The sequence below is a fragment of the Rhinoderma darwinii genome, chromosome 11 (genome assembly GCF_050947455.1).
Source record: "Rhinoderma darwinii isolate aRhiDar2 chromosome 11, aRhiDar2.hap1, whole genome shotgun sequence".
Lineage (NCBI taxonomy): Eukaryota > Metazoa > Chordata > Amphibia > Anura > Rhinodermatidae > Rhinoderma > Rhinoderma darwinii.
In genome coordinates this window covers 36,279,813-36,296,629 of record NC_134697.1, presented here as the reverse complement: position 1 = coordinate 36,296,629, position 16,817 = coordinate 36,279,813, and the positions used below count along the sequence as shown (strand labels likewise).

At 41.1% G+C, this 16,817-nt stretch overlaps 1 protein-coding gene across 1 annotated transcript in view; it reads left to right on the top strand.

Moving 5' to 3' along the window:
• NT5C2 (5'-nucleotidase, cytosolic II) overlaps positions 1–16,817 on the top strand; it is a 97,047-nt gene that overhangs the window by 18,779 nt on the left and 61,451 nt on the right. Inside the window, exon 2 of the mRNA XM_075841086.1 lies at positions 14,031–14,152. Within this exon, the coding sequence (XP_075697201.1) occupies positions 14,052–14,152 (101 nt within the window). The 5' untranslated portion in view covers positions 14,031–14,051. The remainder of the gene's footprint in view (positions 1–14,030; positions 14,153–16,817) is intronic.

The following is a 16,817-nucleotide window of genomic DNA, read 5'->3' as shown; positions in this document are numbered from 1 at the left end:
CTTGTCCTACTAAGGGACTTTAATATGCGATAATCCAATCGCTTTTATAATACACGGCAATACTTTTGTATTTCAGTGTATTACTGCCTGTCCGTTTAAAACGGACAGGCATCTGCTAGGCCATGCCTCTGGCATGACCTAGCAGGCATTCACTACAGGCAGACCTGGGGGCCTTTATTAGGCCCAACGGCTGCAATAGAAGAGACAGACACACGGCGATCTTATCGCCGGGTGTCAGTTGGATGAGAGGGAGCTCCCTTCCTCTCTCCAAAACCACTCCGATGCGGTGCACGCTATTTAGCCCCGCATCTGAGGGGTTAAACGGGTGAGATTGATACTAATATCGATCTCACACGTTCGAGCGGGGACGCCCCCAGCCCTCCGCTGCCTCTGGCAGCTGAGAGCAGGGAGATTTAATGGCTCCCTGCTCTGTTTATTTATCCTGATGCAGCGCCGTGAAACGGCTATTGCTCCAGAATAAAGCCCACTAATAACCGCTGTGAAAAGGCTAATCGGCGGTCATTAAGGGGTTAAAAATCCCCACCACATGCTGATTTCTGTGCGCAAAAAGTTTGTGAATGAGATTTGTATAATTTCATCGGCTTTTTCCTAAAACTGAATTCATTGTAGGTTTTACATACACAAATCTGTAGGTAACATCTGCAGCAATTCCGCCTATTGTTTGCATTCAGTAATTCTTAGTGGCAGAATCCGTATTGAAGATACCACTGACCTTCCCTTAGTCCTGAAATGGATACTTGTTAATGAGGCTTGGCAGTGGCAAATGTCAAATCATTTATACTAATGAAATTTCGAGCAAGGATAGAAGCAGCCAGGCAAGATCCACCGCAATGTAACTCACTGTCAGCAAACAGTCTAACGTAATTCCTCCTGTCAATCACCTGAAGGCGCTCTACTTTAGTCACTGGAATGTGGAAGATATGTTCTCATGGGACAGTATTATGTTCTTTTATCAGAAGGATGGGACAGGTTGCATTGTGAGAACCTCCCAGTCATCGCTGCATTCATTTCTATTTTTGTCCTGGGCAAAGAGCAGTCCTACCTGCTTCAAAGGTGAAGTGTGTGGAGTGATTCATGGAGAATGGGCTGAGTCTACGTGCAGCCTCCAGAGCTGTTTTTTTTTCGTTACAACTTTTTCAAAATTTTTAATAATAATCTACTAGAATATTCAATCAGTAACGATAGTTACACATGGTTTAGTCCACAGTGTTTTTTTTTTTTTTTTTTTTAAATAAACTCCCCACTCCCACCCAAAAAAAATCATGCAGAGTGGGAACCCATCACTGTGATTTTTGCAGCGATTGTCCGCTAGGTGGAGCAGTCTGTTGTGTGTGTGTGAGGGGGGGGGGGGGATCTATGCTTCTCTCAGCAGTTCCCTCAGAACTCTTCTTGGCTTTGCTGATTGGCAGAGAGCGCGGAGATTGGTGCAGATTCCCTTACATTGCTCTACCTAACTGACTGAGTCTGTGAGAAGATCTAGTCTGCGGACCCCAAATAGCAGCACCGGGTGCTTTCTAGGTAGTGTACTTTGTGCTGTAACTCACTACTGCTTTAACCCTTTAAAGACCATTATCAAATGTGTTTTTTTAAGGGGCTTGTCAGCCCCCATTCATACTCCCTTTTAGAGCATATTGGTACAATAAAGGGTCCTCCATTTGGGACCCCCTCTAGGCCACTAAGGAGGATCTGACATGTCCATGCACTAAACTGACAGCCGTCTGATTAATTTTTTTCCTGGACTTCACATTGCCTGTTGAAATCAAAACGACCCGTCCATATATCTCCGTGATAATTAAGGGGTACAGCAACAGGAACCTATGTGATGTGAAATATTACAAATATCTAAAATTTTGTGTAGGTAGATTTCCTGTACCCAATTGTGATTTAAAGGGGTTATCTGGCAAGATTTTAAAAAAAGGTCCAAAACACGACGACGTCTAATTTATTTAGTGTCCTATAGGTATTACATGTGAAAAAATGTGCACATTTCATTACTCGCCTAACTTCACTAGGATGCCCGTGCTGCTGCGCAATTTCTTACTTTGAAGTGGGACTTTAAGTCCAGGCATCCTCCTGTTTCCTGTGCACCGCTGCTGTCTTCACCCCGTGAGATTTACCGAAGCTCGCAATCTTACTCTGTTCAGCCCCTTGCGGTCACATAAACGATGACGAACTGACACGAATGGGAGGGGGAGACAGCCCTCCGTCACGTGGCGCCAGGCCGAAACGTTACCGCACAGGAAGAAACTGCAGAACTTCCTGTGCCACGAGGACTGTAGCGGCACAACTGGGCATGTTTGCTCATGTATGTTAATTAGTAAGTGCACTTTTTTTTTTCTATTTTACTCACAGGACAATGATTTTTTTTTTCTCTTTCCTCTCCCGATAACCCCTTTTAAGGACAATGAACGTTTAGAAGAATTTGCTTGTAGCAGATCGCCCCATCAATAAACAGATCTGCGGTTTGTGGATGCAGAGTAACACAAAAGCTCTTAAACCTTACACAAAGCTCCTGCCACAACATCAAGTCATTTTCAGAGGCTTAAGCAGAAAAAGCTTATTACATTGGAGCCGGTCCAGTGCCGATCTGTACTGATGTGAATTTACAGGCGGCTTTACATTAAATAGAAAAGTCTACATTTCAAGGCTCAGGAATTAATCTACAAGGGGACTGTGCTTTTTATTTTGTAGTACTGACGTAGAAACTTGCATAGACTTTGTGTCATTGAAGTTTGTACATTGCGTCTTCAGCTGCACCTGTGTAGTGGCAGCCATATTGGTTGCAAATTCAACTTATTCATATCCCCATCAATTAGTGAGCTTCTCTCTCTCTGTCTGGAGAACTCTGCACATATGTTTGCTGCAGGCAAATTGAACACTTGTTGCGAGTTTTCCATGAAGACTACAACTGATTGCTCGGGGTCCCTGTGATTATCTTATTTCCAGGAGAGGGGGGGGGGGGCTTCTAATTAAAACAAATTTTCCAAAGTGGAAAACCCCTTAATAAATCTAAATGATCAGTGTAGTGGCTTTAAAACATATAAAATGTCTTTGAAAGAGAAATCTTGCTTCAAGAGAGATGGTTATTCTTTATGATAATAATGGTGCTATTAGAGAGAACATTTTACCTGCCCATACATGTGCAGCATGTAATAGGCAGGGCTTCACAAACACTCTCACTTTGCATTTTTTTTTCCTATCTTCCTCTGTTATTTACATATCGGTGCCGTTATATTTGGTGCCCGATATGTAAATAAGCCCCTGAACGGTCAATGGGGCGTTTCTATCTAACTAAATGGCAAGGGGGCGTGATCTCTTCGCTCTGACACTGTCCAATCAGCTACTGACAGTGTCAGGGCAGCTTGCGTTGCCTTTACTCCCGCGAGAACACAGATTGGTGGTTCTGCAGAGAGCAGCTCTCAGAATGTGACACACAGACAATCACATTGCACAGAGAGATGATTTCGGTGTGAATATAAAGTACTGACTACTAAACCAGCAATGAGAAAGAGATAAACTTCAGCTAATTGCCACACGTATGCTAAGGGGAATGAGCCCTTTAAAGATATGACATGAATCTAATGATTTTTCCCTTTTTCACCCTATATGATCATGAAATAATTAATCTTAAAAGAATTTTCAAGTAGGGAAAGAATGCAGCAAATCATCTTTGTAGGCATAGAGATTAAGAAATTTAGTAAAAGATTATTTATTTACATGACACCTTTTATTGTATTATGGCCTGGGCAGAATTAATTTGGCTGCAAATAAATTTCCATGGTGGAAGTCCGCTCTGAGGTTATGAGAAAAGAAGGTGACCACCTCTGGTATAGGTGTAATGGTGGACATTCACCAGTTAAAAGGGTATTCCAGTCTTAGCAAGTGATGGCATATGACTAGGACACAACATTACTCCCCCCCCCCCTCCCTACTGCAGGGACTTGCCAATCCTACGAACAAAGGAAGTGAGACCTTTTCGGCATACTCTCGACACAACACTACTGTTCAGACACTTTGGATAGAACTGCAAGCACCGTTCCAGTGATGCTGTGCAGGGAAGAATTCAGGAAGAGCCACAGTGCTGCGCAGAGTGTTCTACAGAACCATTAGGCTGGGTTCACACAGAGTTTTTTGCAGGAGGAAAATTCTGCCTCAAAATTACGTTTGGGATTTTGAGGCAGATTTTGACCTGCTCTTCGCGGCGTTTTTCGCTCTCACCCATTGAGTGCTACGAGCAAAAAACTTAGCAAAATACGCCTTCTCTGCCTCCCATTGATGTCAGAGGTGTAACGGCGCGAAGATAGGGCATGTCCCTTCTTTCTCCAGCGAGGCGGTTTTACCGCTCGTGGGAGAAAACCGCCTCCCATTGAAATCAATGGGAGGCATTTTTGGCCGGTTTTTGACGAGTTCTGCGGAGCAGTTTCCGCGCCAAAAAACTCGTCAAAATACTCCGTGTGAACAGGGCCTTACGTTTCCTAATCAAAAAGTTTAAGTTTTTTTTGTCATGTCTTTACTTTGAAAAATAAGTATCCGCTTTCTATTGAAATGAATGGGAGGCAGAATTTTGCTGTGGGAAAAATTATGCCGTGTGAGCATACCCGAAGTCAAATGTCGGCTGCTTGCAGACAAGTATTTGTATTGTAGAGGATTCATTCTGTGTTGATAACAAGAATACTCTCTGCGTGGTATCACTGTGACTTGTATATTGTGGCTGGCATGCGTCCTTGCAGAGTTGTCACAGTAGTAGCACATTCTGCTCTAGTCTTAAACTGTGGCATGATTTATGAAGGATATGTTAGTCGTTTTTTTTGTTTTTTTTTAAAGACTATTTTTCCAAAGCTTTTACAATTTGTTACAGTACAAACAAGTACAGTAAATAAAACCATAGAAACAAGACAAATGACACGGCATCTGGTAGGCACAATAATGCAAGAATATTTTCAGAAGAGATGTAGCATGTATAGAACATACCTCCCCAATAAATTCGGAATAGTGAAGTGTGCCCTTGCAATGCCTCACAAGAAAACCATATTCACACCACAGGATATGTTTGTCTTTAGAGTGACCTTGAATATATGCTCTGTGTATGAATAACTAGAATGCTCTATATGTATGAATAACTAGAATGCTCTATATGTATGAATAACTAGAATGCTCCAAGTGCAGTAAATCACTAGAGTGATTATTATTTATGGGTAACTGCCAATAGTTGGTTGCTCCCTGTTTTGGCTTTATTCACACTGCTGTATTATGACTCTGTATGACAGCTCTAATATTTTTAGCCAAAAGTAGGATAGGATCCTGTCCCATCCCAAAAAGGCTTTTGGAAAAGTTTCCCTGCAATCCCCTCACTATGTCTGAACCTCTGTTTGTTGCTCAATATCCAGCTCATGTTTAATATGGTGGTGTGAATAAAGGCTTATAAATGTTTAGATGGAACATGAAGATAACTATTACAGCTCCTATAGGGGTTATTGACCACTCCGGTGGGAGCTGTAATAGTGGGCACGTTGGTTGGCTCCTAGCTTTTCCACAAACAGCTGAAGGCCACCGACACGCTGCAGATTTTGTTGCTGAGACAAACCATATTCAGCTGAATGGAACAGATTTTCGGTTGCCGAAATTTCTGCAAATAAATATGCTGCGTGTGAATGCACCCTTAGGTCTCATTCAGATTGCAGTGTTTTGCATCAGTATTTGTAATGCAAAACCAGGAGTAGGACCATAAGGGTATGTTGACACGGCTTCGTCCATTACGGCTGAAATCACGGAGCTGTTTTCAGGAGAAAACAGCTCCTGAATTTCAGACGTAATGGCATGTTGCCGGCATTTTTCGCTGCGTCCATTATGGACGTAATTAGAGCTGTTTTTCTATGGTGCCAATGGAAAACTGCTCCAATTACATCCCAAGAAGTGACAGGCACTTCCTTGACGCGGGCGTCTTTTTTACGCGCCGTCTTTTAACAGCGACGCGTAAAAAAAAATGACCGTCGGCACAGAACATCGTAAAACCCATTCAAATGAATGGGCAGATGTTTGCCGGTGCGTTGGAGCCATATTTTCGGACTTAATTCGAGGTTAAAACGCCGGAATTACGTCCTTAATTGGGTGTGTGAACCCAGCCTAACAGAGAAAATGTATAATGGAAAAATGTGCATTCCATCCACTCCTGGTTATGGCTTCCAAATACTGAAGCAAAATACTGCCGTGTGAAAGAGGCCATAGGGTAAACTTACACGTACCGCAAACACTACGGAACTTCCGACCGGATTTTCTATGCGGACATTCGGCTGCGTGTTACAGTAGGAGCAAAGTAGATGAGATTTGATCAAATCTCATCCACGCGCTGTGTAAAAAATACGCGGAAAACCGGCGGTGTAAATTCGCAGAACATCCGGTCGGTGTACGCTACGTGTAAACATATTTCCAATTTTTATTGGGGTACATATAATTTTATAGGCTTTTTTTTTTTTTTTTTCTACAGACCTGTGGGAATTTATTAGGCCCCCAACTGCCATTGTAACACATTCGCACCCTGATATGTCGCGGGGTGCTGATGGGCTGACAGAGGGCTTCCCTCTGTGAAACACCTTAGATGCCACAATCCCACTTGACTGCGGCATCTAAGATGTTAAACGGCAAAGATGGGAGAAACCCTTTGTTACATCTTCTGTGCCTATGCGATCACCATGATATACATGTATGTCATGGTGCTATAACTTAGTCCAGATTTGAGGCAGATTTTGCGTATTTTTTTAGGCCCAAACCAGAAACTGAACCTCAACAGTAGAAATATATAAAAGAAGGCCTTATAGGTCTGCTCTCCTGAATCCAATTCTGATTTTGGCTTAAAAAAATGTATGCAAAATCTGCATCCAATATGGACGGTGTGAACAAGGCCTTAAGGGCCTTGTCTTAAAAAAAAAACAAAAAAAAAAAAAAACTTAAAATAAATAACCTTAAAAAAGAATACTCTCCTCTCCTATCCCATGCCGATCCAGCCCAGACGGTCCTGTGGTCTCCCAGGCCTTTGTCTTACAAACAGCTGACACGTGACTGCTGCAGCCAATCTACTGGCGTTACTGCTCAGCGATGGGAGCCATGGTGTCAGTAGTACGACACATGAACGATGAGGCTACTAATCGCCTGCAGCAGTGACATGCCGGCTGATTGTCAAAAGAAGACTGAGGTTATGTTCACACGACAACGCAAATTACGTCTGAAATTACGGAGCTGTTTTCAGTCAATAACCGCTCCTGAATTTCAGACGTTTTTGCATGTACTCACGTTTTTTGCGCCGTCTTTTACGGACGTAATTGGATCTGTTCTTCATTGGAGTCAATGAAAAACTGCTCCAAAAACGTCCCAAGAAGTGTCCTGCACTTCTTTGACGCGGGCGTAATTTTACGCGCCGTCTTTTGACAGCAACACGTAAAATGACAGCTCGTCTGCACAGAACATCGTAAAACCCATTGCAAGCAATGGCCAGGTGTTTGCAGACGTATTGGAGCCGTCTTTTCAGGCGTAATTTGAGGCGTAAATCCTCCGAATTACATCTGAAAATAGGTCATGTGCACATACCATAAGGAGGACCACCAGACCATCTATGCTGGGTCGGCGGGGAATAGGAGAGGTGAATATATATATATATATATATATATATATATATATATATATATATTCAATGGGAAAACGGCGCTCTGTTCCGACGGAGCATTTTTTTTTACGTGTAAAAAAACGGCCGCGAAAAAGAAGTGCATGACACTTGGGAAGTTTTTGGAGCCGTTTTCCATATACTCTATTGAAAAAAGCTTAAAAAACGGCCGTAAAAAAACGCCACGAAAATCGCGAGTGGCTTAAAAAAACGTCTAAAAATCAGGAGCTGTTTTCCCTTGAAAACAGCTCCGTATTTTGAGACGTTTTTGCTCACTGCGTGTGAACATACCCTAAGGCTTTCCATGACGTATCATGGTGATGCAAGGGGTTAAAGTGTCTGTCTCGATTTTGGCTTCCTTTCTGCTTCTTGAATTAAAAAAAAAAACAGCAAACAATGGGTGGTTCCGTTTTGTTTTTCCTATGTCCATGTCCGAGCCATTAGCACCACTTCTATTTTTAAGAGAATATTGATACGGTTACCAAATGCTTCTATTTTAAATGCTCCGCGGGTCTCCTTGCCAGCTTCTACTTTAAACGCCTCATTTGCACGGTTGGTGCCAGCTGGGGAATGACAGGTGCCCTTTATTTTCATAAATAGCTGGTAATAACGAGCCGCGGCTCTCCAGACAACAACATTGGCAGTTGGATTATCAAGATGATGAGACGAAGCCATTCAGTAAGTGTAAATCATTTGTGCGCTCGCCATTCAGAAGGGAGGATACTCTCGAGTTCTTCTGCACGCACCAATTTATTAAGGTTCATAGCAAAAATAGATCATCAATGAAGGAAGAAGCCTCATATTACAGTACTTGTCGCTTCTCATTGACTGCTTGCCCAGTGTGATCGGAAATGTCTGTGTTATTTATGAATGTGCCATTTCCATCCCTTCGTCCAGATGATAACTTTTTTTTCTTATGATTTTTTTTTATATTTTGAAATTAATAATAGAAGAAAAAAATATTATTTCGTGTCTTTTTAATTTAATCTGTAAAAACATAAATAATGGTGAGTAGACTATCTTGTACAGTTGCAATTTTTTTTCTTTATTTTGTGTTTTTTCATCTTCTAATTAGTTATATTTTTGTTTCTTCCTGTATATAATTGTCCCTTAATAGTGCTATGCCCACTTTTGTGAAATTTGCAAAATGCAAACTTTAATGCTGCAGGTCGCCACACATACATGCAATGTTAAAGAGTACCTTAAAGACTATGTGAATTTTTATGGGGCAATTTTTAAAAAAAAAAATCTTAATAAATGTACATATTTATTGATCAAAAACATTTTTGTATGTAACTGCCTTTTAATAAAAATGTTGTTTACTTTTGGAGGTGAAGATGCCTTCTATACCCTATTACCGATCAGATCTAAGGCTAAGTTCACACTTGCGTTGCATAATCCGTTAGCCTTATTCTGATCTAAAAACGGATCAGAGTAAGTTTACACTACCGTTAATATACATTTACCTCTCTTCCGTCAGAGGAAGAGAGGATCGAAAGATTAAACGGTTAGCAACGGTTCCGTTAGAATTGGCATTGAAATCAATGGTAATTCTTTTGTTGCTTTCCGTTTGTCTCCGTTCGCTAGGTTTCCGTTTTTTGATGGAAGCAAAAGTGCAGTCTGCAGAACTTTTTCTTTCCTTGAAAAAAAAACGGAAGCCTAGCGAACGGAGACAAACGGAAAGCAACTGAAACGAAAGAATTACCAATGAAATCAGTAGTAATTCTAACGGAACCATTGCTTTCCGTTTTACCTTTCGATCCCCTCTTCCTCTGACGGAAGAGAGGTAAACATTTATGAACGCTAGAGTGAAAGAAGCCTAAGGATAAAAATGGATCAGTTAAAAATCCCATTGAAATCGATGGAAATTTTAATTGCATCCATTCGTGTCCGTTATATTAGTAATCCGTTTTTTTTAAAGGGCATAAAAGTGCAGTGTACAGGACTTTGTAGTTTGTTCAAAAAACGGATGTCTAACGGATGATTTATTTTTATTATCGGTACTAAAGTGAATGTCCATCGTTTGAATATAATTTTACCAAGATGGATTCAAAATTCAGTGCCGATAAATGTCTTTTATAGTTGTGAGGGTATGTGCACACGTAGTGTTTTCAGGCGTATTTCGGGCCGTTAACGCCTGAAAAAACTGAAGCAGAATGCCTATAAACATCTGCCCAATGATTTCAATGGGAAATACGCACGTTCGGGTCCGACGGGGCGTTTTTTTACGCCTCGTTTTTGGAGCCGTTTTTCATTGACTCTATATAAAAACGGCCGTAAAAAACGCTGCGAAAAACACGAGTGACATAAAATACGTCTGAAAATCAGCAGCTGTTTTCCCTTCAAAACAGCTCAGTATTTTCAGACTTTTTTGATTTTGTGTGTGCACATACCCTAAGGGCGTTGTTTTTCAGTTACTGAGTTTCAAATCCTTTGCATAGACCGGGGCAGCATGGTGGCTTAGTGGTTAGCACTCTTGCGGCGGGGGTCCTGGTTGACATCCTGACAAAAAGTTGAGATTGACTTTAAGGTTGGGTCTACAGGTAGTCACTGTCGGACCTCCAGTTAGATATCTATTTGACCTACGCTTAAATGAATAATGATAATTGTAAAGGGAAGTGTTTTTTTTTTATATATATATATATATATATATATATATAAAAAAAAATTTTCACGATACCAGAATTTGGACCAAGATACCGATACTTTTGCCAACGATGATAATAATAAAAAAAAGTTCTTCCATTTTCTGATGTGAGGCACGTGGTATTATGAATTTTGAACCTCTATGTGCATCACATTAATAGTAATTAACCACATCATGTTCCTCAGTCATAATGGACAATATTGGGTTATTGTGTGAGGTACATGATGGGGTTAATTACTATTAATGTGAGGCACATTAATAAGTGAAAGAAAGCAGCAGTTTTTTTATTTTATTACAGAGTAAACCTCATAAATGACGCTATGAATTTATTACGGTCGTGACTATACCGAATGTGTATATTTTATGTATTGAGACTTATTTTAATGTTCATTGTAAAAAAAATGTTTTTTTAATTTTTTTTAATTTAACATTACTTATTTATTTTTTTACTTTTTTATTTTTAAACTTTAATACTGGCACTTATCTATATTCCAGTACTTTAGCCTGTGCACTGATAGTACACAGGCAGTTGTTAGGACATACCTAAGTATGCCCTAACAAGAAATATGGTCAGACAGTCCTGGGGTCCTTCAATGGACCCTGGGCTGTCTGCCCATATATGGTATGTCCATCAATCGCGTCACAGGGATGATCCAAAGGGCATCCCCTCTTCTCATTTACCCCTTGACTGCTGCAGTCAACTTTGATTGCAGCATTCAGGGGAATAACGACGGAGATGAGATTTCTCTGATGTCCGCCATTAGAGCAGGGCTGCGGACGTGTAATACAGCCATTGCCCCTCTCCTGACAATAAGTGTGTGTGTGTGTGCGCGCGCGGTCAGCATAAGGTGATGCGGCCAGCGCTGCAGTAATGAGCAGCGGCGCAGGCGCTGAAGACAACATGGGGGTGTTTTGCAGTGCGCCCCCTATGTTCTCTGTCTATAGTGCCACCAATCATTAGCGCAGCGCTGGCCGCATCACCTCATGCTGACTGCGCGCAAACTTGTCAGGACTCAGGAGCGGGGCAATGGCTGTATTACACAGCCGCAGCCCCGCTCTAACTACATTCATGTGTTGCAATGCGAAGCTGTGCGGCAGCACAGCTTGGCATCGAAATACATGACATAACGGTATTGCACCGTTTGAGGGTGCATGGTATCGAAACCGTATCGAAGTTTCGATACATCGTGCAACCCTAAAATATATATTATATATATATATATATATATATATATATATATATTATAATTTGTCCCATCAGATAATCAACTCTCGCTGCTTCTATCTTGTCTGATCTCTTCTTCACCGCTCAATGAGCGCTGTGTATATGAATAGAGGTAGCGGCAGCCTCTATTGGGCCTGGTGATCATGTGACTAATAAGGGACAATAGTCACTGTCACAGGGCTGATTTTTTTTTTATATACGTATACATACATATACACTGTTGTGTATTTTGTGTTTCAGACTGGAGTGTGATTTGTGTTGGTAATAAACCTTTCTTTACTATACACTTTTGTTGTGAATCACCGCTAGATAGTGTTATACAAAAGAAAAAGGTGGGGGATCTAGGCATAACCATAGTGACCCTAATAAAAGGAGGTAGTAAGAGTGGGTTACTCTAGCCCAGTGAACCCCACTAAATACGACCCCTTTTGCAATAATTATGGTCGTTTTGAAAGAAAATAGCAGGGCTCAATTTTAATAGGATGGGAAATTTTACTATTTAGGCCCTGTTCACACAGAGGTTTTTGCAGGCAGAACATTCTGCCTGTAAAAATCGGCTTCAGTTTTCTTGAAGTGGTTTTGTACGACAGGCATTTTTTTGCTGCGAATTATGCCGCTTTTCTTGCCGTGTTTTTTTTACCTCTTTCTTCAACAGGCAAAGAAAAAAACAATGGGCGGTTTTTGCCATAAAACGCCTCAAAAAACACGTCTGCCATTCGCAGAGTTATTTTCCATTTCCCATTAAATTCATAGGGGTTTTTGAGGCTGAAAACGCCTCAAGATAGAGCACGTCGCTGTTTTTTTTCCGCTCGCGGGATAAAAACGCTTTATCACATTAAAATCAATGGGAGGCAATTTCGGACATTTGTTCACCGCGGCAAAAAACATGTAAAAAAAAAACTGTGTGAACAGGGCCTTACTTTTTCCATCCCAGCATGTTTTCATGAAAATATAGCATTCAGACCCACCTCTACAGAAGAATTTATTATTAACTACACCTTGTCCTGCAATAAAACAAGCCCTCATACGGCAATGTCGACGAAGAAATAAAAAAGTTATGGCTTTTGGAAGGCGGGGAGGAAAAAACGAAAATGAAAAAACTCAAATTGGCCGCGTCCTTGAGGGCTAAATAGTGAAGAATATTGAATTATTACAGGTTTACAATGTAAAATGTAGCAGTTCCTTGTGTTCCTATAGAGTTACAGGAATAATACAGTACTTTTATACATTTGCATATTGACTTATTTTAGGACTAGGTTTAACTTTACAAATTTGCATAATTTCAAATCTCTCTTTTTCTTTTCCTGAATTCTAATGAAGATTATATATATTGCTTCAGTAAACTCCTTAAAAACTACCAGAAAATGAAAAATTACTTTATTGAGAAATCCACACTCCACATTGTACTGTCTCTAATTCTGGGAAAGGAGCTAGTGGAGACAAAACAATACTTGCTGCCATCAGCACTACTAAACAGGGGCTGACACTTTCCAAGCAATACAATTGTACATTATTTTTTTTTTTACCTGATTCAGTCTTCCATAATGTTTCCATACGGGATCAGATCCTGTCAGGACAAAGCAGAGAAACCTTTCCCAAAGGTTTTGTTCAGAAAAAAGTTTTCTATCTTTGTCCTGATGGGATTGAATCCCATTTTTTTTGCGCTCATATGGAGCCAAGTTATGGCCGACTGAGTTCACCCTAAATCATATAGGATTCTAGGAAGAGCCGTGTTAACATTTGGCAAAGCAATATAATACTTTCAACACGGGAGCCCTGCCAAAAAGCAGCATAGATCTCTGCTTCTTGGGCTTGGTGATAATGCTCAGGAACTTTTGTTTAAAGGGGTTTTTCCCCAAATAACTCTTATGGAATGCCTTCTTTTCCAAAATCGTGGCCCTAAGCGCCCTTATTCGTGGGAAAACTTTTTGGCTAATTCATCTCTTCACATGTTGTTATAATCCATTATTTTATGGTCCACTGTATATTGATTGATGGTTTGGCTCCGCTCTGAGTTTCCGAGTATAGCGGCAATATGTGCCAAGTAGAATAGCTGCCAATAAGTGTGTTGGCTAAAGATATGTTTCTAGATGACCCTTTTCAGTTCTCTGAATGCTATAAAGATTTAGGATTACTCATGTAGGTTATACTGTTGGGTTGACATGTCTTGGAACATACACAAGTCCCCCTACGTATTAACATGCTTGTTACCAGTACATAATTTTATCAGAATGTTATGGGCCTTATTTTAGGAACATCGCAGTTCTGATACTGAAGGAGTTTGGGTTGAGGGGCTAAATATACTGTATTGAGTGATTAAACCTCACTGTATAGGATCCAGGGGACTATTCTGTGGTGTATGGGTCTGAAATCTTCATACCACAAGATGAAGTTAGCAAATGTTGAAGCTTGATGGGTGATTTCCAAGATTATAACCCAGTTTGATGACATTGTTGTTTTGTCTTGTTTTTTTTTCCTCACAGTATCGAGGATCCGGTTTAAAAATGACAACATCATGGAGCGATCGTTTACAGAACGCGGCAGATCTTCCTGCCAACATGGATGGCCTCGCTATGAAGAAGTATCGGAGGGAAGCTTATCACAGGTGAGCTGGGGAGGTTTCACGCCATTTTATTGTTTCCAGTCACTAAGGCGTTGCTAATTACCCCGGAGGGGGGGGGGGGGGTTTGTAGTTTTCTATTGCAGTCTTTATATTATATTTCATTGGGGATGGTATTATTGCCCCGGTATTGTAGCAGTTGTTCATTTATAAAGCATTGCAAATCCTAAGAAGGGGTTTAAACACTGAGGCTACTGTCAATACATTTGCATTACTCCAAAGGTGTCCGACAAAGTGGTAAAGTGGGGTTTGAGGGTGCAGCACACGCACGGTGGCTCTGTGGTTAGCACTATTGCCTTGCTGGGGTCCTGGGTTCAAATCCAACCAAGGACAACATCTGCATGGAGTTTGTATGTTCTCCCCATGTTTGCGTGTGTTTCCTCTGTGTACTCCGGTTTCGCCCAACACCCCAAAAACCTGCCAATAGGGATTTTAGATTGTGAGCCCCAATGGGGACAGTAAAAAAAGAGGAATTTTTAAAAAAATCTGCATTGTTGCGAAATTTCTGCAGATTTGCAAAGCAATCTGTTGCAAAATCCTGAAAGCCTCCTTTTTAAATTGATGGCGCTTATTAGACCGTACTCCGTTACTACGAACAAGGAGGAGTCTCCTGAAGTTTCTGGCTTGAGTAATTCTTAGAAATAGCTTGTTATGGCTAAATTAACTTTAAAAATACATTAAACCTTGGGCTTTAAAAACGCAATCCTCTTAGTACAGATGTGTTTTTACACATTTTGGTCCCTTTTAAAAACCTATATTCTTGTGCATGCAGTATATTAAAGTCTATATTTACATTAGTTGAACCCACATGTATAACCGAAAATTACATAAACCGCAGTTCACGAATAAACGCCTATTATTGGAATTGCTATTATTTATAAAAAATAATAATGCCAGTGGTATAATAATGGAGCTGAGCAGCACCAGTCAGTCACATTCCTAGCCTGTACTCCGCCTATGTAGCTGCATACACGAGCTCCTAGTGACCCCGAACATTATAGGGACATGTAAAAAGGTTGATTCTAATAACATGTAAAAGTGAATTGTCGTTAATGCAGTTTTCTAATATATTAATATAAATTCTTAAAAGACTCCGCTCCAGTCTACACTTTAACAGGTTCCCGACCGCTGGCCGTAAATATACGGCCAGCAGTCAGGGTCTCTAAAGTCCGGCGTATAGTATATATACGGCCGCACTTCAGAGACTGTGCACGCGCGATCGCGTGCACACAGCTCTGTGCCCTGGCTGTTACTAACAGCCATGGGCACTGGGCAGAATGTCAGGGGTCAATCTTTTGGCCCCTGAACATGTGATCGCTGTGACAACCAATCACAGCGATCACATGCATTTCTGCATAGAAAACAGTGTGCACGCGATCGCGTGCACACAGCCCTGTGCCCTCGCTGTTACCAACAGCTCTGGGCACTGGGCAGAGTATCAGGGACCAATCTGATGGTCCCTGATCATGTGGTCGCTGTGAAAACCTATCACAGCGACCACATTTGTTTTATTTTGACTTTTCTGGCAGTAAATCTCCTGCCTCTTTTCTTCTCCTCAAACATTGTTTCAGTTTGAGGAGAAGAAGAGACTCGAGAGAATTGCTGCCAGAAGAATACAGTGAAAAAAAATACAGTTACACTAAAACATTCTCTGTATAGATAGATTTCTATCTATCTATACAATCTATCTATCCATCTATCTTTTTTTCTATCTATCTACCTTTCTTTCTTTTATTCTATTAGAATAGGCAGGTAGGGAGTATATAATTATATATATATCCACATATATATAATATATATAGCAATAGCGGTTTATTTTTTTGTTAGCGGTAGTGTAGATATATATAGCAGTTAGTTTGTGTGTTTTATAAAAAAAAAAATTTGTTTTGTTAGTGTTAGTGTTAGTTACGTTATGGCGAGGAAGTTGTTTAGCGCCGAGGAGGCATACGCCATGCTGTGGTCTGAGTCGGAGACCGCATCAGAGATGGCGTCCGAGATGGAACCTGTTTTAGGTAGTGACGATGACAGCGTCACTTCAGGTTCATCTTCAGGGGACGTTGTCCCTGATGCAGTCGAAACTGCAGAACATGAAAGCGCAGGGCCAAGTAGCGCTGTAGCACGGGACAGCCTGGTCCCTCCAGTCCAGGCTCTTGTATGGGCACCTGCCCCATCTTTTGGGCCTAGAATCCACGGATTTACGGCCACTCCTGGCATAACCGTGGACAATACAAATTTTGTCCAAATGGATTACTTCCATTTATTTATAACGGACGACATCCTAAATCAGATTGTCCACGAAACAAATTTATATGCCACGCAATATATAAGGCAGAAACCTTCATCCACCCATGCCAGAGATTGGACGCCCACCAATTTGCAGGAATTAAAAATTTTTTTGGGGCTCACCCTAAATATGGGTATTGTCAAAAAGCCCTCCATTAGGTCTTACTGGTCAACAAGACCCGCCCAAGCCACCCCAGTATATTCTGCAGTAATGCCCAGGTCTCGTTATGAGACAATAATGAGGTTCCTCCACTTCAATGACAACGCACAGGCCCCCCCAAGTACCGATGCAAACCGGGATCGGTTGTTCAAAATAAGACCGCTAATAAATTCCCTGAATAATTTATTTCTGCAACTCTACACCCCT